The following is a 22,717-nucleotide window of genomic DNA, read 5'->3' on the forward strand; positions in this document are numbered from 1 at the left end:
TTTGGATACAGACGCTATTTTGTGTTTTCCATTCATTCCGGTGGGAGTAAGCTTATGAACGGTTTGGATGGAATATAAACGTCACGGTAGGCTCCATAAAGGTTTTAACGGTGAGCATTTTCTGTCCCCACTGTTTCCTGCGGCACGGCACGCTTGCATTTCTGGATCTGATGCACGTTGTGGATGTCGTACGTAAATCGTGGTGGGTCCCAGCGTGTTTACGCGGGTGTAGCAGAAAAGTCCCGTACGTCGCATCCCTTCAACGGAGTTACCGGATGATAATAATCAATAGAAAAGTAACGACCATGCACGTGGATACGTGGCTAAGATCCAGGCCGTTCATGAGGAATAACAGTCAAATGGGCCATAAACACATGGCTCAATTTCAGAAGTCATCCTTCACACGGTTAGAATACCCGATCAACTCAATTTTGGTCGCCTTTTACACGGTCACCATACACACAAGAACTATGATAATCCTGACCATCCATCCAGCAGTGCCCCTCCTGATGGATTATCCAAAACATTAACCAACAATCTTTGGCAATTGACGGTCGAGATCTTCCCACCGGTGTGAATTTGGAAAGTGGTCAATGGGTCGAGCAGTGGAGCGTGGCGATTCCGGAATAAGGCGACTGCTAGTCTGCCATTGGCCGTCTGCCCATCAGGCCTGAAGTCCTGGCCCACCGGGCCGGGCTCACTATGAAAAGAGGCCTTGCTAGAATGGAAGCCCGTTTATTAATGGGCCGAGCTCAGACTTCTTCTTATTGCCTTTTTCTTTAATCTGGCCCGTTTAAAGTTTCAGGGGTAGTTTTGTACCATATCAGATAAGGTGGGCCACAGCTAGTGAATAGCTTGGATCTTGTACAAAAGTAAATGGTCAGGCCGGACAAGGACCGGCCGGCCGGCCCGCGCACTTTGAACGGCCCTCCCAATGGCGGGAACGGCGGATCCAATCCAAAGAAGGGCATTGCCGTCATTTCACGTATTAAATGAATCTCGACTCGCGCCTGGATGGATCGTCAACGGCGTACGGAAGCGGTGATGAGAGAGAAGGACCCGAATTCTCCGCCTATCCAAGAGGCAGTTTTGGACCTTCTCGCGTTGTTTTAGAAATCTAGGTTTCTTCGATTCCGCTTTTAGGGTTCTTTCCTTGTTTTTTGTCCCCGATTTTTAGCAGAGGTATTCCAGATTTGGAGGCGATTTCGTATTCTGGGGAGGGGATTAATCAGATCTGGAAGTGATTTTGGAGTTTTTGGAGCCTTGGGTTTGGAAATACAGAGAACGGGTTTGGGTTTTTGGTTAGCGTCTTCTTGAATTGGGGCTGGTGCTATTGGATCTGATGATGGCGGAGGAAACAACGACATCGCGTTACGTGAAGCTTACCAAGGATCACGATGCGCCGATGGAGGAGATTCGGCCCGGCGAGCTCAATCAGCCCGTTCAAGTCCCTCAGGTCAGTTTTCTTTTTTCTTTTCTTTTTTTTCTTTTTTTTTGAGATTTTTTTTGTAGTAAAATTTCGAAGTTCTTTTTATCTAAGATCTATTAGAATTTATTGGTCCGTTATCCGGACCGTTGATTGAGTGGGCTTCACCTTCGATGGATGCATCACCATCCAAGCGTTATACTAACTAATTGATGTTGGCTACATGAATCCTTATCCCAACTCACTGTCAAATGTTGATGGATGTCTGTCACCAATTTGCACAGAATCGATGAGCCTAGTCATCTGATCAGTTGGCATTTTCCTGTTAAATGGCAATTGCCGCTTTCTTTCTTTTTTCCTTACCTTCCTCTCTTTGGTTGCTAGTCAAATGGTTACAATATTATCTATTCACGGGATATCTCTTCCACGGTTGATCCATCAGAAGTCTTACCCAATGGACGGTCCAGATCACGAACTGTTACATCGGGTGTCCAATGCCTGTGGTGTATTGATGTGCGTTGCCCTCCATGTTTATATGAAATGCATTAATGTGTCATTTGGTAACTCTGAATGAACATGGTGAGAGGCGATGACAGGATGGTGTCAAGGAGTTGGATTGATTTACTTTTGTTGAGAATAAAATGCAGTAAGTAAGCCTGTTTGGTTTTCCAATTTCCTATGAAATGCGAAGTAAATGAGCCAGCATTATCATTTCCAAGTGTTTGTTTAAACATGAATTATGGGTTGTAAATTGAGAGTCGAATGCACTTGTAAAGAAAATAGGTAAAATTGTAATCATTACATTTGCACATTATAAAACCACCATTTTTACAATGGTTTCTGGGTGAACCAAACAATGTAGCAAAATCATCATTGCAGTAAAATGTAAGTTATGTCACCACATAATTACAAGAGTAAATAATCATTACCCATTTACAGTCATTTACCGTTGTAATTGGAAAACCAAACGGGCCCTAAATCTATTTGTTCCTATAGCGTTGTTGTCTTACAGAGGAATCATTGTGTCATGATGGGCAAGTTTGTACATGTTCTGCCCATGGCTCTGGAATCCCAATTGGATCAGTGACCTGTGACACAATGGCTGCAGAGAGAAATGGTCCACAGTAAAATTCAGAGATGGGATTGGTAGAATCATCCAATCTCCAAATTTTTTTGGGGGTACTCCATCCAGCCCATCATAGCAACAGTCTGAATCACTCTTTTTTTTCGGGGAGCTCACCACCTGTATCTGTGTTGAACAGTCTGGATCAGTGGAGGAACATGGGCCCCACTTGTACAAAGTAGATGAATCATGACACTATTCATGTAAGGATGCATTAGGACTTTATGATTCTTCCCCAGTTGCATTTCTACTTCTTTGTTGCATGGAGGTTGATCTTTCAGATCGAGTCAAGTCCAGATTTGTTAGTGCGCTGCTGTTGTTCAGGAGCTTTTGTGGGGTTGAGGATTTTGTTTTGTAATTCTTGAAGCTGCTCTTGGATAAATTGGGTGGTTGTGTTCTTGGGCAGTTGGAGGTTCATAGATGTCATGAGTGTGGACAACCCCTTCCCGAGAGTTATGAGCCCCCTGCTGACGAACCTTGGTCAACTGGGATTTTTGGATGTGCTGAAGATACAGATAGTTGTAAGATTTCTTTCCTGTTATACTTGTAGTGTGTATGTATTCAGAGATGTAACCATTTTCTTTAGAATAACATTAATTGTGTTTTGATACTTGATTCATATCCTTGCTGATAGAATATAGATTGTGTTTCTGCTATTTGAAGTCATAAACTGTAAGACAGCACATGTTCTAGAATGTGGATGTTCTACTTTTGCTGAAAATGTAATGGATGTTTACGGAGGCATCAGTATCAGGCTGGCTTTTGAGGTTTAGCTAATACAGTCAATGCAACATGCAATTTCATCCAAGCAATTTGTCTCATAAGCGCTACCTAAGGAGCTTTTGTGCCTCATCTGTTTTCCAAAACCATAAAAATACACTCTCAAGTCTGCCTTTGTCAAGCATACCTCTTGAAGATCCCTTGTGCGAACGAGACAATTATCTTTATTATATTGCTCAAAAAATATATTTACAATTTCTCATGATGATAATTTTATAGACCAGAATGACTATGAAATAAGTTATGAGGTTTTCTTAGACATTTATTCGTGACCAAGACGAGTAATCATCTTTTGCAATTTTGCATTTTGGTCTAGATGGGTGGGCTATTTAATTGGCTTCTTTTCTCTTTGATTTCCAATTGGCTTCTAATTCTTAATTACGATAATTTGAATGGTGAAAATATGCTAGTAACAACTCAAGGTTGTTTAGTTAATGCGGACGAATGAGATTCATGAGGCTATGTGAGTAAAGGATGCCCTTATTCAACCAAAAAAAAAAACTTACTTTTTAAGGCCCAAACCAATTTTGAAAAGCATACCCACACATCCATTTATTTTATTTTTCCTAATTTTCTCATGGAACATTTTATTTACTTCCACCCCCGTACCCATTGCTGGTTGGTTGATTTGCCCATCCCTACTGTTAATGTATTTAATTGCAGGAAAAGAGGAAGGAAGTAGTTTGTGGAGTTAGATGATCATGAACATGACAATGAAGAACTGGGCATTTCACTTTCTAAATTACTAACTAGCCAGATGAGATTAGCTTCCAATTATAGTGGGTGAAGACTCAAAACACCTATGTAGATTGATTATTATATATATATATATATATAAAGTTAGGATGAACAATGCAAAGTTACTCCTACTTTTAAGGATGCATTAGAATACCCCTTAACATCATCACTATGATGACGACCAAATAGGATACCACGCCCTGGGGACAATTTGATTTAGTGCAAGATGCAAAGAACGGCTTCAGGATGACTAGAACGAGGAGCATGCATGAACTAGCCAACCAAAGTTATTGCATGAGACAAATTCGGTTGAGTAATCATCAAATTTATCAATCTTCCTAACCAAGAACTGATTCGTGTGAGGATTATCAAGAAGTTCCCCATTATTGACCCAGAGCTTCTTATTAACTTCCAGTGGAGAATCTATAGATTTGATACTAAGATTCCTGGTCAAGTCGACAAATCAAGAGCATATTTCCATTGAGACAAAACTATGCCCTTCTTGAACCAAGAGACTTCAATTCCAAGTGAGTATTTTAATGATACCATATATTTGGGACCGTTAAAATACAATCCTCACACTTTAAATTTCCAACATCACTAGACTCTATTGACATTAGTAATAAAGGATGCAATACTAAACTCTAAGGATGACTAAACCTACAATGTCAAAGATAAAGATCTTCTTGTGGATATTAAGACACTTATTAGAAGAAGACAAAGAAGAAGAAACCCTGGGCATGTTTGGAAAGATGCATTAGATGGAATTAACACCATTATTACATAATGATTGTATGTCTAGAAATATCATGGTATTTTGAGCATCCAATCCTACGTTTGGGATCAAATTCTTCCTTTTGGGAAAACACAATATTACGTGAAACTAGCATTTGGTGGATGTTAAAATCGTAATCAAATGACCGAATTTCACAATTGATGCCGGTCATCTATATTCATATGCAACTTGAGTATCACGTGTAAAGGGTGCATATGAATGGACGACATGGATAAAATGCATGCATCAACATGGGGCCACAGGTGTAGTGGATTTTGAAATCTACCAAAAATCATGTTGTACCTCCTATTGGGACTGGAAGATCAAATACCTAGATTAGTCCAATCCTTCCCATCGTTTCCAAACACCAGATGAGATTTATATCTCACTTAATCCAATGCAATGCCACACAATCTCATGCTCCAAACAGGCCCTAGAAGAAGAAGAAGAAGAAGAAACCTTAGAAAAACTTAAGCTCTAATACCATGCTAAGAAGAAGGAGAGAATTTGAGAGAAAGAGAGCATATGGGGTTGGGATGTCTGGCCCTCTCTTAAGTATAATAATGGAAGAAAAGGTAAAATTACATATATGCCCTCATATAAAGGAAAAATTAAATGAAGGCTAAGAGTCAAATAAGGAAAGCATGAAGTAAAGATGAAATGCTGAAACATAAGAGATGAAGGCCCATAACATATGAGACCTGGGTGTATGTCCCTATGGGCCCAGTCATAGGCCCACATGCATATACACCCACATGATCCTTGAAGAAAACACCTTTTCAATGATTTGGTATAGACTTCCAACCGAACTTACAAGTCCCTTCCCTTGGTACCTCTTCGGGGTTAAGAGCAATGAATGGTGATTTTATTTCCTTGTCGACCATCATTGCACTTTTTAATTACTTCCACCCCACTCCCTTGTTGGTTTAATTTGCCTATTGCTATTATCTAGGCATACAACCATAGGAAAGAAGGCAAAAGATTATGGGGTTAAATGATCATGAACAATGATAGAGAAAAAATGAGAGTTTTGTTTATTGAATTGCATTTGGTGGGATGTAAATTCCATCATGCGTTTGGAATCTATAGGAATGATTAAATTAATCCATGTATTTGACCTTCTAGCCTTAATAGGAGATGCAATGTAAGTTCTGGTGGATTTCAAAATCCACTAGACCTATGGGCCCCACATTGATGCATATGTTTTATCTATGCTGCCTATTTATATGCGCCCTTTATACATGACAATCGACTTGCATATGAATATAGATGACAGGCATCATATGTAAAATATGGTTCGTTGATTACAATTCCAGCATCCACCAAACACTGGTTTCATGTAATACAATGTTTTTCCCAAAGAAAGAATTTGATCCCAAACATGGGATTTGATGGTCAAAATACCATGGTATTTCTATGAAAGTACTGTAAGAGTAATCATTATGTTAATACCATGTAATGCAATGCAATACAATACGAGCTTACAAACACGCTCCAATAGTTAACGAAAAGTATGGGGAACTGCCATTTTTCTGTTGTAGATACTTTATGATTTCTAAATTCTATCTGTACATCGTTTGATCTCCAATGGCAATCTATTTGAAGACACGTAGGGTAAGAAACATAAGAATATTTGTATATTCTTCTGCCCATGAAAAGAAGGTAGCCAAGCCCATCGAAACAGCTTGTGTACTCTTGGGTAGAAACAGCGGGTTATGCTCATCCTGTCATTGTGGAAGTTTTCCCCTTTTGATCAGCTTTCTTCATATTAGCATTGGGCTGTATTGGCCTTCGGGCCTTTTTGTTTTTCTAATAAAATATCCTTTTGCCAGTAAAAAAAGAAAAAAAAGAAAAAGAAAAAAAGAGAGAAAATAAGGTAGCTGAGCTCATCAAAAGCTGCATCATAGAATGGGCTTCCCTTAGCCCTCAAATTCGGTGGTTGTGCTCCTAGGGAATGGTTGAGGCTTCTCATTGAGAGCATGAGGGCCAAATCACCTTGGAAAGCAGGTCCCTTAATGTCATTAAGTGGACAATGGAGGATGAAGCCAACCCATGGAAGCTTTCCTTTATTTTCAAGGAAATCCATCTCCTTGCCTCGAGGCTAAACATTTAGTTCGCTCATGTTGGCAGAGAAGTGAATTCAATAGCAGAAGGATTAGCTGTTCCTTATCTTGTAATTGTGAATTCGATTACTCCCTCTGAAGGTATTATGTTTCTCTCTTTGAATAAAACCTACATTATCTTCAGAAAGAAAAATCTAACAGTTCACATGAAATCTAGAAATACAATGGGGTTATAGCTTATTAGATTGTTCTGTAGGGCCCCCTTTCTTGATCATATATCATATAGTTTTCATAAATTATCTATTATATAATAAACAAGATGCCTTAAACCCCTCAAATACCTTCTGTACATGGATTTCCTAATCTAAAAAGTTTAGATATTGCCATTCTAGGGGGAGAAGGTTTACAAATTTCTTTAAAGAAAAAAAAAATTGCTTTGATCTTATTTCCCTGTGTAGATTATACCAATTTATGTTCCTCAGGTTCCATCATTCATCTAGCTAAGGTAGAAATTAAGTGCTGATAATTATAGAAGTCGTCTTTCATTTTTGCACAATTTAAATCACATTGGAATTCTAATACTTAATGTCCTTCTCACGCATTAGAACATAAATCATTAGAACGATTCTCAAATTTTATATTCTCTTGTATCTTCTACTACCAAACATGTTCCTAAACTATTAGAGTGTGCTGAGTCTGCTGACTGTGTAAACTGTACTTGATATCATGCCCCACGGTCATTGAATTGATTGGAAGTCCTGGATTACATCACAAGTAGGTGGAATTTTTTTACTCTACCAACTCCATTTCAGTATTTTGAGTAGCAAATAGTGTGTACTGTTGTGTTCACACCTTTGAAGCGTAAGCGACACACTACTTCAAGATTTTTATATTTAGATTGTGCTTAGTTATGCCAGATTAAACAAATTAATAATGAAATTTCATGATATTTGGTGCAACCAAACACAACCTAAAGTAATGGGAAAATTAGGGCAGATATTAAGTATAAAGATAAAGAAATAGCAAAAGACTAATTTAATAACCTCCCCCCCTAGATCACTCACACACTACACTGTCTCTACCAGCTCTCCTAGTTACTAAAATCATTGAAAAATCAACTAATTTCTATTGAAAATAGAAAAATGTAACAAATCATTAAAACCATTAATTGATTTTAATGTTTTAGTGAAAAATAACTCATAGAGTAAGCTACTTAGCTTGAAGATTAGGCTGTGTAGCGTGTAGCATATGCTAATTAGCATGTTGCATAAGTTACAACAACTTATGCCATTTTCATAAGCTATGGAACGTGAAGTCTAAGCCACTTACGTAGCATAAGCTATTCAATACACTGCATTTGGAACAAGTAACTTGGGTAGAAGTGAGACTTGTTTACATTCAAATGTTTAAAGGTTCATGTGGGCTCAAACTTTGGTCTAAAATCACTACAGGCCATTGTTGTTAAGTCCTAAGATTTACTATTCAAATCCTATGATCCAACTCAAATTCCTTAGAAATTGATTCATGATTCAATTTGTATCCTGCTTGAAAGCTCATATTTTATTCACGCTATTCTTTAAAGATAGAATGGATATCGTTTCAAGAATCTAAAGTAATGTCCATTGACTAGTTCTCTATGTTTGATTGATTTGGATGCTCCATGAAGCGTTTACATAGAAGTTCCATTTAATGAAGTACTATTTGATTTCTATGTTACAAGTGAAGTATTATTTGTTGTCAAACATTCAAATGTTTTTGTTTTGGCAATATCTTGTTCCATTTTTCATTTTTTTCAAAAAAAAAGAAAAAGAAAGAGAGAGAGAGAGAGAGAGAGAGAGAGAGAGAGAGAGAGAGAATAAAGGAAAATCTTACTTTTTCATAGTTCAAAGTGCAACTTCTATTTTTAATTTTTAATTTTTTATTCTTTTTTCTACTGAACAATCAAAAGAAGATATATATATATATATATATATATATATAAATAAAGAAAACAGGGAGCAAGACGCATGACCATAAAAACAGAACAAACACACACATAACTAAACCATACAAGAAATGAGAAAACACCCCCAAAAAAGGGAAAAACAGACATAGTGAGAAGCTAAGCAACAGGGGGCAACAGGGGCCACACTCTTCAATTACTTTCTTTACCAAGAGATCGATTCTGACTGCCCCATTCTTAGCCGAATTGTCTGCTTCTCCTTCAATGGGGTTTGGACGAAGGAAAATTCTTGATTGGAAAGAGGAAGTTCGAAGGAAAACCTACATTGAATTGGAGGAAATGTTAAATCGGATTCACAACCTCAACATTAAGGTCAAGTAATCGGATCTTTTGGAGGATGGAATAGCCTTCAAGGGAGCCTTGGCAAGATTATGCACAAAGGGAGATAAGAATACAAAATTCTTCCACAGTATTGCTAATGCGAGGGCTAGGTGCAATAATATAAGTAGCATTGTTGTAGAGGGTGATATAATCAACAAAAAAGACAAGGTCTGCAATGCAATAGTTCGGTTCTATAAAGAGTTGTTATTGGATGAAGGATGGCAAAGACTCGCTTTCAATAATTTGCATTTTATCTCATTGACAAGGGAGGAAGCGAAATTGTCAGAGAAGCCATTTTCCATCGACGAGGTCAAGAAAGTTGTGGATAGCTTGGGTGGAGACAAAGCTTCGTGGCAAGATGGTTTTCCATTAGAATTTTTTTTTTCAAGTTTTTTGGGAGAATGTTGAGGATGTTGTACATTTTATGTCGGAATTCTTTAGTGGAGGGGGACTTTCGAAGCAGTTGGGGCCCTCCATTTCTTTAATTCCAGCATAGAACTTGAAAGATTATCGACCCATTAGCTTCTTTGGGAGTGTTTACAAAATTCTTGCCAAGGTGTTAGCTACAAGATTCAAAGGGGTGCTTGTGAGCGTCATATCCAAGTATGAAGGGGCTTTTGTTGAAAGTAGGCAAATTCTTGATAGTGCGTTTATAACCCATGAATGTATTGACTCGAGCTTTAAGGGACCACATAGTGTTTCATTATGCCAAGCTTTTTTTTTTTTAGAGAGAATGTCTAGAGAAAGGGGAAGAAGGAAGTCGCGTAGCCCAGGTTTCACCAACTTCGCCCCGGGTTAACTTTAGTGAAATTTTGTTAAAGCAAACCAAAGGTTGGTTGAACCTTCGGACAATAGCAAAGGGAACCTTCTAGCTATGAGAATCGGTTCAATTCAAACTTACTGCATTCTCCATTCCATGGAGAACCCAGCATAATTGGTTTTCTCTAGCAGTTATTTTTCCAGTATTTTTTCATATGGCCTTGCGACGTCTACGCATTACAGAGCAGGCCGAACTCCTATGAGTAAGTGTGATGGCTTTTAGTGTGGCTTTACTCCGATCTAGCATGATAACAACTCAAAGTTAGCTTAGATTCTCTAGTGTGAAGGCACAGAGTGTTGGTGTAAGTTGTCAAATCAATCAATGAGTTGTCAATTAAGAGAAAAATAGAAAGATTGTATTCGTGATTGTACAATATCTGTGTATAGCTAAGAATAGGGTTGCTAATCTCCCTACATATTTGTACAATATCACTGTAAAGAAAGTATGAAAGAAACACGATAATAGAAAATTTGACATGGTATCAAAGCTAGTCGATTTCTGGCTCTTGGTTTACGTTTAACCCTTGTTCATAACCTCCTTCTGCGCCACCTTCACATATGGGAGACACCAAAACCCCAACGAAGTCCGGTGACTCTTCCATCGACCATAATACGCTCCTCTCTGAAATATTCACCACAAAAATGGCCGAAGCTCTGTCCAAATCTCAGGCCCCGACCGTGCTTTCTGAAACTGCGGTTGTCTCGATCGATATCAAGTTGGATGGTTCCACCTATGCTTTATGGTCCCAAGTTGTCGAGATGTACATCTCCAGCAAAGACAAGTTGGGCTACATCAATGGCGAGTTACCTTCGCCATCTCCGACCGATCTATCCTTCCGCAAATGGCGTACTAACAACGTCATTGTTAAAGAATGGCTGATTAACTCCATGGATCCGGCGTTAATCGGCAAGTTCATTCATATTTTCAAGCCAGTCAAAACTCAGCCAATTCAACTCTTCATCTAGTGTCTCCCCCTGAAGAGAAGAAGTAGAAATTGCCGAGCGGGTGGCTCCCTGGAAAAATACTACACTGATTTGTAAGGCCTCTGGCGTGAGATTGATTTTTGATGTCCCAAACCAATGGAGTGCCTTGCCGATATTGAACGTTATAATAATCTTCTCCAAGAAGATCGGGTTTATGTATTCTTGGATGGTCTTGATGACAGGTTGGACAATATTCGTAGTGACGTATTGCAGATGCACCCGTTTCCCACCGTGGAGCAAGCGTATGCCCTTGTCCGCAGGGAAGCTCTTCGCCAGGTGGTGATGAACGCTGGCGACCACGAACCACCTCCAGGGGCGGTGCTTGCTTCGAAAGGCCTAAAGCTTGGACTATCTGGATCCGCTTCTTAGCATACTGGAAAATCTTCCTTTAAAGCTCGTACCTCATCCGATGGTCTCAAATGCTCTCATTGTGGCAAATGAAGCATACACGTGAAAACTGCTTCCAGTTGCATAGGTACCCCGATTGGTGGCACAAACTTTAAGCCAGGAAAAAACGAGACGGTGCGGCTGAAGGCGCGGGAAAGGCTGTTGTGGCAGTAGCCGAACCTTATCTCTCTCTCATCCCACCCACTGCCTCACTTAAATCGGACTTCTCTCCTGCGGATTCAGGTAATTTCTGTCATTCCTTGCTTAGTAGTCGCCATGATGTGGACAGTAGTGATTGGCTCCTCGACTCTGGGGCCACAGATCATATGACGTTTGATCCCACAGATTTCTCATATCACTCACCTCCAAGGCGCACCAGCATTGCGAATGCTAATGGAGTGACCTCATCTGTCACAGGAGCCGGATCTATAACCCTATCACCCTTTCTTCATTTACCCAACACTCTACTTGTTCCCTCTTTATCTCACAAGTTATTATCTGTTAGCCAAGTTACTAATGATATAAATTGTGTGGTGCTAGTGTTTTCTGATTTTTGTCTTATTCAGGATATTCTCACTAAGGAGATAATTGGGCGTGATACTAAGAGGGGGGGGATTATACTATATGGAAGATTTCAGTTTGGGTCGTGCACATCACGTGTTTTCTACACTTGGTTCCAAGGCTCGAAAGATTTGACTGTGGCATCGTCGTTTAGGACATCCGTCATTTGGATATTTACGGCATTTATTTCCTAATTTATTCTCTAATGTGGAGACTTCTGAATTTCACTGTGATATTTGTATTTTAGCCAAAAGTCATCGTGCTATTTATCCATTAAGCATGAATAAAAGTGATACACCTTTTGCTTTAATTCATTCTGATGTATGGGGACCCTCTCCTTTTTCTATTTTATCTGGTGTACGGTGGTTTGTGATATTTGTTGATGATTGCACCTGGATGACCTGGTTATATTTGATGAAACATAAGGATGAAGTGTTTCATATCTTTCAGTCATTTCATGTTATGGTTCAGACCTAGTTTTCCGCTCAGATTCGAATTCTCCGCTCTGACAATGGTGGTGAATATGTTAATCACCACTTTCATTCCTATTTTCAACAACATGGTCTTATCCACGAGACCTCATGTCCTCAGACTCCTCAGCAAAATGGAGTCGCTGAACGGAAGAATCGGCATATTCTTGAGACTGCCCGGGCTCTCCTTCTAGGCACTCATGTTCCCACACGACATTGGCCCGATGCTATTACCATTGCCGTACATTTAATCAATTGCCTTCCTTCCAAAATGTTAAATTTTAAGACCCTATTATAGTCTCTGTCAGTCTTAGTTTCTCTACCTATGGCCCTAATGCTCCCTCCTCGCATATTTGGGTGTGTGGCGTATGTGCACCTCCCTAAGAAGCAGCGCACCAAACTTGACTCATGTGCCCTTTGATGCCTCTTCTTAGGCTATACTACGCATCAAAAAGGCTACCGCTGTTATAATCCTGCTGCCAAGCATACCTATGTGACTATGGATGTCACCTTTCTGGAATCCGAACCGTTCTATCCTTGTTCAGCATCCACTTCTTCTCTTCAGGGGGAGACACTAGATGAAGAGTTGAATTGGCTGAGTTTTGACTGGCTTGAAGATCGGAATGACACACTAATAATTGGCGAGGAATCAACAAATACATCTTCAGGGCCTGACATATCCTCTGAATCTAGAGGGCCTTCGGCAACTGAGCTCACATCATCAGGAGAAGAATCCGAATCCCCCCATCTCTCAGTGCCTGCAGACCCATCTCCTGAGAATATTCCCGAGGTAAGCAATTCCACTACACCCTTATTTATGAATAATATAGATACGTTTGCTGGGTATACCTTACCTTTTAGGCATAACCGTTATAAGCCACCAAACAAATACTCTCTAGACATTGAGGAAAGAAGGTCGAGGTATCCAATTGTCAACTATGTTTCCACCAAAAAGCTACCTGAACCTCTCAAGACATTCTCACACGAGCTGCCCGTATGTCATATTTCCACTACAGCTCAGGAAGCTTTACCTGATCCCAAGTGGACACAGGCAATAGAGGAAGAAATGGGAGCACTACTAAAGAATCAAACATGGACCTTGGTTCCATTGCCCAAAGGAAAAGAAACAGTCGGGTGCAAATGGGTCTTCTCTGTTAAACACAGGGCAGATGGATTTATAGAACGATACAAGGCAAGACTAGTCGCAAAGGGATACACTCAGACATATGGCGTAGATTATCAAAAAACTTTTTCGCCGGTAGCCAAGTTAAACACAGTCAGGGTCCTGTTATCTCTCGCAGCCAACTTGGACTGGCTATTGCACCAGTTTGATGTAAAGAACACATTTCTCCATGGTGATCTTGAAGAGGAAGTATACATGGATACTCCTCCAGGCTACACAGCATCTTCAAAAGCTGAAGTTGTGTGCAAATTGCAGCGAGCACTGTATGGATTAAAACAATCACCTCGAGCATGGTTTGGGAGGTTCAGTCTAGCAATGAAGAAGTATGGCTTTCATCAAAGTAATTCAGATCATACATTATTTCTGAAGCACCAACGGGGCAAGGTAACAACTTTAATTGTATATGTCGATGATATGATCATCACAAGGGATGATAAGGAGGAAATCACTAAGCTTCAGAAACAATTGGCGGCCGAGTTCGAGATGAAAAATCTAGGAGGACTCAAATATTTCCTGGGAATAGAAGTTGCTAGATCGAGGCGAGGTATATTTCTTTCTCAGTGAAGCCGAAAATATATATTAGACTTACTATGTGAGGTTGGAATGTTGGATTGTAAGTCAGCAGACACTCCAATCATTCAGAACCACAAGCTCGAAGAATATCCAAGCCAAATGCTAACGGACAAAGGAAGGTACCAGAGATTAGTTGGTAAACTTATTTACCTCTCCCATACTTGTCCAGATATTGCCTACGCAGTGAGTGTAGTAAGTCAATTCATGCATCAACCTAGTAAGGATCATATGGAAGCGGTGATCCGGATTTTACGATACTTAAAATCCTCTCCGGGAAAAAGGCTTATGTTTTCGAAAAATAACCATCTCAAAGTTAATGGTTATACAGACGCAGATTGGGTGGGGAATACCACAGACAGAAGATCCACCTCAGGATACTTCATGTTGTTGGAGGGAATCTTGTTACATGGAGAAGTAAGAAACAAAAAGTGGTGACATTAGCAAGTGTTGAAGCAGAGTTCTGTGGAAGGGCTAAAGGACTTTGTGAACTCCTGTGGCTCAAAAGACTTCTAACTTAAATTGGGTTTGCTCCTACATTCGAGATGGACCTCTTTTGTGATAACAAGGCAGCTATCGCCATTACTCACAATCCGATCCAGCATGATCGTACCAAACACGTGGAGGTTGACAGACACTTTATCAAAGAAAATCTCGAAGCTAAAATAATTCGGTTTCCATTCGTGAAGTCCGAAGACCAACTGGTGGATATTCTTACAAAGGCCGTATCAAGCAAGGATTTCTACAACTCACTAAACAAGTTGCGCATTGAAGATTTGGATGCTTCCACTTAAGGGGGAGTGTTGGCATGAGTTGTCAAATCAATCAATGAGTTGTCAATTAAGAGAAAATCAGAAAGATTATATTCGTGATTGTACAATATCTATGTATAGCCAAGAATAGGGTTGCTAATCTCCCTATATATTTGTACAATATCTCTGTAAAGAAAGTATGAAAGAAATACGATAATAGAAAATTTGACCTAGAGATCCCGCATAAGCGTCTTTTGCCCATTGCCCATAATGGTTAGTGTCCATCAATGTTTCTCCATTGCCAATAGGATCGACTTGGGTAGTTAGATTCAATTGTGAGATTCAGAAATACAAAAGTCATGGGCCAGAAGTCATTAGGATCCAAAGGTTGTTGCTAAAGGACTATAAATCCTTGCTCTTAGGATCTGAGGGGTTTAAGGAAGGACTAAAAATCCTTTCTAATTGTTGTTACTTATGCTACTAGTGGAGATGTGGGTTAAAGGTCAACATTGCAAAAAGCATGATTTTGGGTGTTTGCATGTAAGGAAGCCCATAAGGGTTTGACTTCTTCATTTGGTTGTGTGGCAAGAGATTTCCTTTCCACGTATCTTGTCTTTCTTCTTTGTATCGGTAAGCCTCCAAAGCATTTATGGGATGTCGTAATAGAAAGGGTGAAGAGGAAAGTCACCAAAATGGATGTGCCAGTATTTGTCCCTTGGAGGCTGGATCACCCTTATGAAAGTCGGCTTATCAAATATGCTCATGTATTTTATGTTGCTATTCCGGTGTCTGACATCCATGTTGGAGAAACTTAACAAATAGAGGCGGAATTTTCTATGGCAAGGGGCGGAAAGTACAAATAAGTTTCATTTGATTAAATGGGAGGAGTTTTGTAAATGGTACAATGGAGGGGCTGGTATTAGAGACTTGGGGGGCAATGAAGTAGGCGTTGTTAGGAAAGTGGCTTTTACGTTTTGGTAGAGAGGAAGACGCATTTTGGAGGGAACATAGTTTCTAGCAAATACGGGTGTAGTGAAGGGGGATGGTGTATTAAGGAATCCTTGCTATATAGGGCCTCGACAATTTGGAAAGGCTTGTTTTTTGTAAAAACTTTCTTCAGTAAAGGAGTGGAGTATGTGCTTGGGAATGTGGGGGAATATTTGGTTTTGGAAAGATCTGTGGATCACGGAGGAACCTTTGGAGCTATTATTCCTGAGAATTGCCCACGTAGTTGTGGATAGTGATGTCCCAATAGTGTGTTGTTTCTCGGGATATGGCAATTTGGGGGTTTGGGCTCCTCCATGTTGATTACTTCTGTCTAATGATGAGATTGATGAATTGTTCAGGATTCTAAAGGCTATTGATGCCAGTGTTTTAAATAGCCACACTATGTAGGGTGTAGCTTACGCCACGTAGCGTAGCTTCGCCTTTATGCTATGTAGCTCATGAAAATAGTCTACGCTACATGATAATTGCATACATTACACATTACATAGACTCAGTGTTCGAAATATCGGTATCGCTACAAGTTTCGCTGGCCGGGATACGGAAACAATATTGATATCGCTGATAATATCGTTGATAACCGGAAATGTGGGGAAACATGGGAAAAACGGTGGAATTTTCAGTGAAACTTTATGAGATGTTAAAATGTACATACTTGTATATTTAGAAATCAAAAAAATTGCAAAAAGGGCCTTAAAAGCATGTGTTGTTGTAAGAAATCAGTCCAACCATCCCATCTGGCCTGTTTAACCATCCAACCTTTCATTCAAAACATCCATCGATATTGCAAAATATCAACAACACATGATATTTCACCAAGAAATCATCAACAATTGGAAAGGAAACGAAATATTGCGGTCTCAATATCACACATGTTGCGATATCGATAATATTGAGATATTATCAATGACAAATTGAACACTACATACAACCATGTGCCCATGGGAAAAAATTGAAATAATTTTTTTTTCTAATAAACAAAATTTTAATGATATTAATATGTTGCCGATATTATTGAAATATCATCGATACACTTATGATAGAAGCATTACCTAGAATTTACATGGTCGAAAATATTGGCGATACATTGGCGATATTGATGCATTAGCAATACAAACAACACTTAGAATTTACATAGTTGAAAATATTGGTGATTACATTAGCAATATTGATATGTTGGCAATACTTAGCGATACATTGCTAATACTTGGAATTTCTGATACTACCAGCGTTATCGGTATCGCTACCAGTGTTATCGGTATCGTTGAGCTGGAGATAAAGATAATATCGGAGATAATTCGAACACTACATAAACCATGTTACATGCTCCGTAGCTTACATTACAAATTATTTTTCATTACAACATTAAAATCAATTAATGTTTTCAATGATTTGTTACATTTTTCTTCTGAAATAAAAATTAGTTAATCTTTTCAATGCTTTTAGTAAAATAATACAAGTAACAATATTAAATCAGGTTCCTTGCTCTTTCTTTAACTTTATACTTAATAATCGCCCTTTCTTATTACTTTAGGCTGCACCAAATATCACGAAATTTTGTTAAATTTCATTATTAACCAGTCTAATTTGGTGCAGAATATCATGAAATTGGTGCAACCTAGCACAACCTTGACTAAAAATCTAGAAGTAGCATGTCGCTTGCACTACACGCTATGTTGCTGAGGCCTCTTGCTTTAAAGGGGTGAGCATTATGCTCCATGCTATTCTCTATTTAAAACAGTGATCGAGGCTTACAAGGCGGTCATTGGGGAATGAAATAGGTTGTCGTGACATTGTGATTAATTTGGAAGATTCTCTTTGCAGTCCTTTTGTAATTTGCTGCACAACCATGGTTTAGTGGGGGTAATTATACCTACTAAGCATGTTTAGTTCTATGGTGCCTCCCCCACCCCCACCACGAAGATTGCAGCTTTTGCTTGGCTCGTTGGTAGGGAAAGGGTGTTGACAGTGGATAACTTTCATAAGTGGAGAATGGTGCTCCCTAATGTCCGTTTGATGTGCATGGCTAACTTGGAGTCAGTTAATCATTTATTCCTCCATTGCCCATTTGCTAGCAGATTATGGAGCTATTTTTTACGCAAGTTCAATGTCTCTTGGGCCTATCTGAGCTCCATTGGTTCCTATTTTTTGGTTGGCACAGGGTTTAGGCTGCGAAGGAAATGAAAGGCATATAGCGGCTGTGTTTGTTGGTGGATATTTGGGCAATTTGGGAAGAAAGAAATGGGAGATGTTTCAGAAATTTGTGACACTCGGTTCAGGAAATCAAATTCCGGGAATCGTCCACTGTTGGAAAACTAAACTTCAAGTTTACAGGCTTGAAGGAGCATTAAAATTTTAGCAAAAATCGAGTCTCTGATTCGTTCAGCCCTGGAAATTCGACAATAACCCTGCCACTGGAATCCCAGAAAAGACCCCCAATTCCAGCCAACCTTAGGTTCCCCCAATTTTATATTTTGGTTCAATTTTCAGAGCATGGCTCATTGGCTCCAACTTTTTTTTTTTTTTGGAAGATTATGGCTCCAAACCTTTTTTGTTGATGGAAAGAAGGATTCTTTAAAGGGATTGAAATTTACATGGGAACCTGAGGTTCCAGAGAAAAATAAGTCAGTGATGTATTATTGTTTCATCAATAATGGTGATTGACATTGTGCAATGGGGATATAAATAAATTTGTGTGAGAGATTAGACAGTACTATCCAACTTTGGTTCTACCACATAGGTACCTATGAACAGATGTCTTAGTATCCTTCAAAAAAAAAAAAAAAAACAAGAAGAGGAAGAAGAAGAAGAAAGAACAGATGTCTTGGAATGTAGAAAGGGACCCATCATTTGTAGGTGCAGCGAAATCTAAGAGCCAGGAGTTACCAACTTAATGAGTCATTAATAGTGTTCTAGGAACTGGATGCGGTAGTCAGCTCATCATGATGTGACTGGGATTAGCTTGTTAGTTTCATCGAGTTCATGGTTAAAAATTCGAAATATATTTTTACCTTTCTTCTAGGCAAACAGTCTGGTTAAGGTACTCCTGCACATCTGAGTATTGTAAAGTTTTTTATTTGTTCTTTAAAAAGAAAAAAGAAAAAAGAAAAAAACCCAATTTTGTATAGAATGGGAGCAGTTACCCGGGCATTTCCCAATAACTAAGTGAAATCATCATTGAACTTGAAGGATCCCATATCCTTCATCATTCAAAGGTTCGCAATCCACAATGGGGACCAACAATCTCCAACTTCTACTATATGATCAAAGTAAGCAGGACTGCCAGATTATCTTAAGCATATGTTGAAAACAACCTAGGAGTTTGAAAAACTTGATATGAAACATAGCATGAAGGACTGAAATTTTTGACGAAAAAAAGGACATGCAAAATAAGCTTAAGGGAGAGGGGTGTGTGTGTGTGTGTGTTTCCCACCAGACATGTAAAGAGAAACAGTCAAATCGAAACGGTAAAGCAGAAACCAGCAGAATATTAAACTACTGCTAAGTGCTAATAATAAGGATTGACACTGCAGTTAGCCTCTGAAGCATTGTTTTTCAGTGCTGATTATGTATCGGTCATATTGGATCCCTGTTAACCATTACGGGTGTAAACGGGACAGATAAAAAAGTGCCATAATGGCACCATATCTGTACCCTTAAGTGACATGAATATCGGTCCAGGCCAATACATGTATGACCCCTTTAGAAAAAGAAGAAGAAGAAGCATGGGCCCTTACTCATGCCTCAGTGGTAGACTCACAGGAGTTTCATCACGAGGTCATGGTTCGAGTACCCATTGTGGGATAAAAAAGCCACTGTGGTGTGAGTGTGTGGGTGTGTGAGTGCATGTGTAAAAAAAAATGAAAAAAATCAACAAACAGAAAAAAAATAAATCACCAAGACTTAAAAACACATTTTGCACAGTATGTCCATATTGAGCCATATCAATGGTCCAATCTGAATTTTGGGTATGAGTCGTATGACCAGTTATTACCTAAATATCCTATCAGGAACCAGTGATTCCTTTTATTTTTTCAACACAGGCACTCACACCCCCACACACTCACACCACAATGGGTACTCAAATCGATGACCTCATGTTGAAACTCTTGTGAGTCTACCACTGAGGCATGAGTAAGGACCCAGAACCAGTTATTCCTGATGTGATGGTTTGTATTCATATTTTGAAACATTGTTTGTATTGATACTGTTTATTTCCGCTGCCATCTCATGTGATTATTTTGAATTTTTGGTTTTAGCCATCAGAATTGAAAGATGGGAATGGTCCTTTTTGGTTATTTTCATCTTTTATAAACAGTTGAAGTTGAAATATCTTAATATAGTGCGATTCAAGGACCCATGTGTTGTTTCTACTGAATCAACCAGCACTCGCTCTATCTTTTCCTCACCTCCAAACAAACACCCACACTCATTTTCCTACTTATATGCTTATTTTTCAGCCAAACAATTCATTGTCTCTTATGTGAGGTACTTATTCTTAATACTTCTCCCTATTTCTACTATGATATGGATGTATAATGTTGATGTTAAACTACTATCCTGGTGCTTTGTGCCTACAGGTTGGACTGGATTGTTCTGCCCCTGTGTATTGTTTGGTCGTAATGTTGAGAACTTGAGAGAAGACATTGAATGGACCAAACCATGCATTTGTCATGCTATTTTTGTCGAAGGTGGCCTTGCACTTGCAGCTGCAACAGCACTGATGGTCCATGGCATTGAACCTAGAACGACTTTCCTGATTGGTGAGGGCTTAGTGTTTGCTTGGTGGATGTGTGGCATCTATACTGGTCTTTTCAGGCAATCTTTACAGAAGAAATATCATCTCAAGGTGATCTCTCTGTCTCTGGGTATATTAGATGCCAGCGCCTATTTGAGCTGAAACAAAAGGGTTTGCAAAGAAATCTGTCATGAATAGGGACACATGCATGCTATTGTTCCTGCAGCCCATTGGCATGGCACCCGCTTGTCTGTAGCACATCTTGCTTGGGTTATTTTGTGGGATTACATGCATGCATTTAGTGATTCAGTGTCTGTTGGACCCTTTTCTTTTTCCACAGCTGACTGCAATTTACGTTTTTCTTGAGTGTAAAGGCCTCCCTTTCACTTCAACGGTGATTTGCTTTTTTGTACACATGGCAAACATGTGCATGATCTGAACCCATTATCAGGTAGTCTCGTCCTTGGATTGGCCATACCCCAGAAATTTCACTGATCTGACAATCCTAGCCATTCCATTAATGGCTTTGGGGGAAAAGCAATATTTCGATATTAAAAATAAAAAGATTAAAAAAAAAAAATGTTGACTGAAGTTGCTGTGACCATCTAATTTTCCCCCTAAAGATTGTCCAGTGCAAAGTTGTAATTGTTCAATCAATGTCAACCTGGGATATGGCCCATCCAAGGCATGGCTTTACATGATGACTGATGATTGTTTTGGGATTTGGAACAAGTACACTCAGGGGACTTGCTTTTTGTACACATGGCAAACTGGTGCTAGATCCAATCCCCTTATGAGGTAGGCTCTTCCTTGGATGGGCATACTTGAGAAATTGCGCTGATCTTATCACTCCATTGGAGTGTCTATTGGAAAAAGAGAGATGGTTGGAGCAAGAATTAAAAAGGAAAAAAATAAAATAAAATTCAACTGAAGGTTGATTGTCCAATTTTTCCCCCAAAGATGGTGAAATACAAGGCCTACAATTGTCCAATCAGTATGAATTTCGGATATAGCCCATCGAAGGCATGATGTACATGATGATTGGTTTGGAATTTGGGGAAGAGAGATGGTTGCAGAAATGAAAGTCGACTAAGGTTCCTTTGATTGTCCATTTCTTACCTAAAGATTGTCCAGTCCAATTGGTGTGAATTTTGGGTTTGACCCATCCAAGGCAGGCATACGTGATGATTGGTTTGGAATTTGTAATTAGCATACTTACATTGACTGCATGAAAAGCTGAGTCACTGATGAGTTGATGAAAGATGGTGAAAACATTCTGGGTTTTCTTGAAAATGATTTTGGGCAGTGTACTTGTGCCTTGTGCACGTGCACGTACATGAACTTTTGTACCACATACAATGGCTTCTCATAAATAGAAGTAATCTACATATTAATTTCTGAATGCAATCCATGTTGGGATGCTTGTCTGCACGTATGAATGGATGCATACCACATACAATGGCTTCTCATAAATAGAAGTAATCTACATATTAATTTCTGAATGCAATCCATGTTGGGATGCTTGTCTGCACGTATGAATGGATGCAAAGTATGTGAGATAACATGCACTGCATAATCCATTATTAATATCTTTCACCTGTGACTTTGGTGGGTTAGTGATTATCTGGGCTGCCTGTCATTTGCTAACTCTTGAGTCTTACGATGGTCTGCAGAACTCTCCTTGTGATCCATGCATGGTACATTGCTGCATGCATTGGTGTGCTATCTGTCAAGAGCACAGGGAAATGAAGGGACGGCTTTCTGATAACGTCATGATGCCCATGACCATGGTAAACCCTCCTCCTGTGCAGGAAATGAACACGTCTGAAAGCCGAGAATCAATGGCATCTGAGAACGGTGTCCAACATACCAATCTGGAGATGCGGCCTTTGTAATGTTTCAGAAAAATAGAACATATGTGCGGTTCAGAACACCCATTTTGGTGTATCCCTTCTGTTTTTGTTCCTTTTTTTTTCTTCTTTTTTTCTTTTTTCCTTTGTTTTCTTCTTCTTCTTCTTCT

The 22,717-nt window shown here is 39.3% G+C and overlaps 1 protein-coding gene across 2 annotated transcripts; it reads left to right on the top strand.

Moving 5' to 3' along the window:
• The first annotated feature begins 943 nt into the window (after nt 1–943).
• On the top strand, nt 944–22,697 carry LOC131248250 (cell number regulator 6-like). Of its 2 annotated transcripts, none has more exons than XM_058248437.1 (4): nt 944–1,456; nt 2,956–3,070; nt 20,420–20,808; nt 22,371–22,697. In XM_058248437.1, the coding sequence occupies exons 1-4, from the start codon at nt 1,343–1,345 to the stop codon at nt 22,590–22,592; spliced, it is 840 nt and encodes a 279-aa protein (XP_058104420.1). In that variant the 5' UTR covers nt 944–1,342; the 3' UTR covers nt 22,593–22,697. The 2 variants fall into 2 exon arrangements, with proteins under 2 accessions (XP_058104420.1, XP_058104421.1); XM_058248438.1 differs by having other exon boundaries at nt 955–1,456; nt 20,540–20,808; nt 22,371–22,692.
• The last annotated feature ends 20 nt before the right edge of the window (nt 22,698–22,717 follow it).

This window comes from Magnolia sinica, chromosome 6 (assembly GCF_029962835.1).
Source record: "Magnolia sinica isolate HGM2019 chromosome 6, MsV1, whole genome shotgun sequence".
In the NCBI taxonomy this organism is placed as follows: Eukaryota; Viridiplantae; Streptophyta; class Magnoliopsida; order Magnoliales; family Magnoliaceae; genus Magnolia; species Magnolia sinica.

What these genes read in the sequence shown, in the direction of transcription:
- LOC131248250 (XM_058248437.1), top strand. Translation starts at nt 1,343, where the DNA reads ATGATGGCGGAGGAAACAACGACATCGCGTTACGTGAAGCTTACCAAG. An exon ending in AGCCCGTTCAAGTCCCTCAG is followed by an intron (nt 1,457 to 2,955) that starts GTCAGTTTTCTT and finishes GTTCTTGGGCAG; the next exon opens with TTGGAGGTTCATAGATGTCA. An exon ending in AGAAGAAATATCATCTCAAG is followed by an intron (nt 20,809 to 22,370) that starts GTGATCTCTCTG and finishes GATGGTCTGCAG; the next exon opens with AACTCTCCTTGTGATCCATG.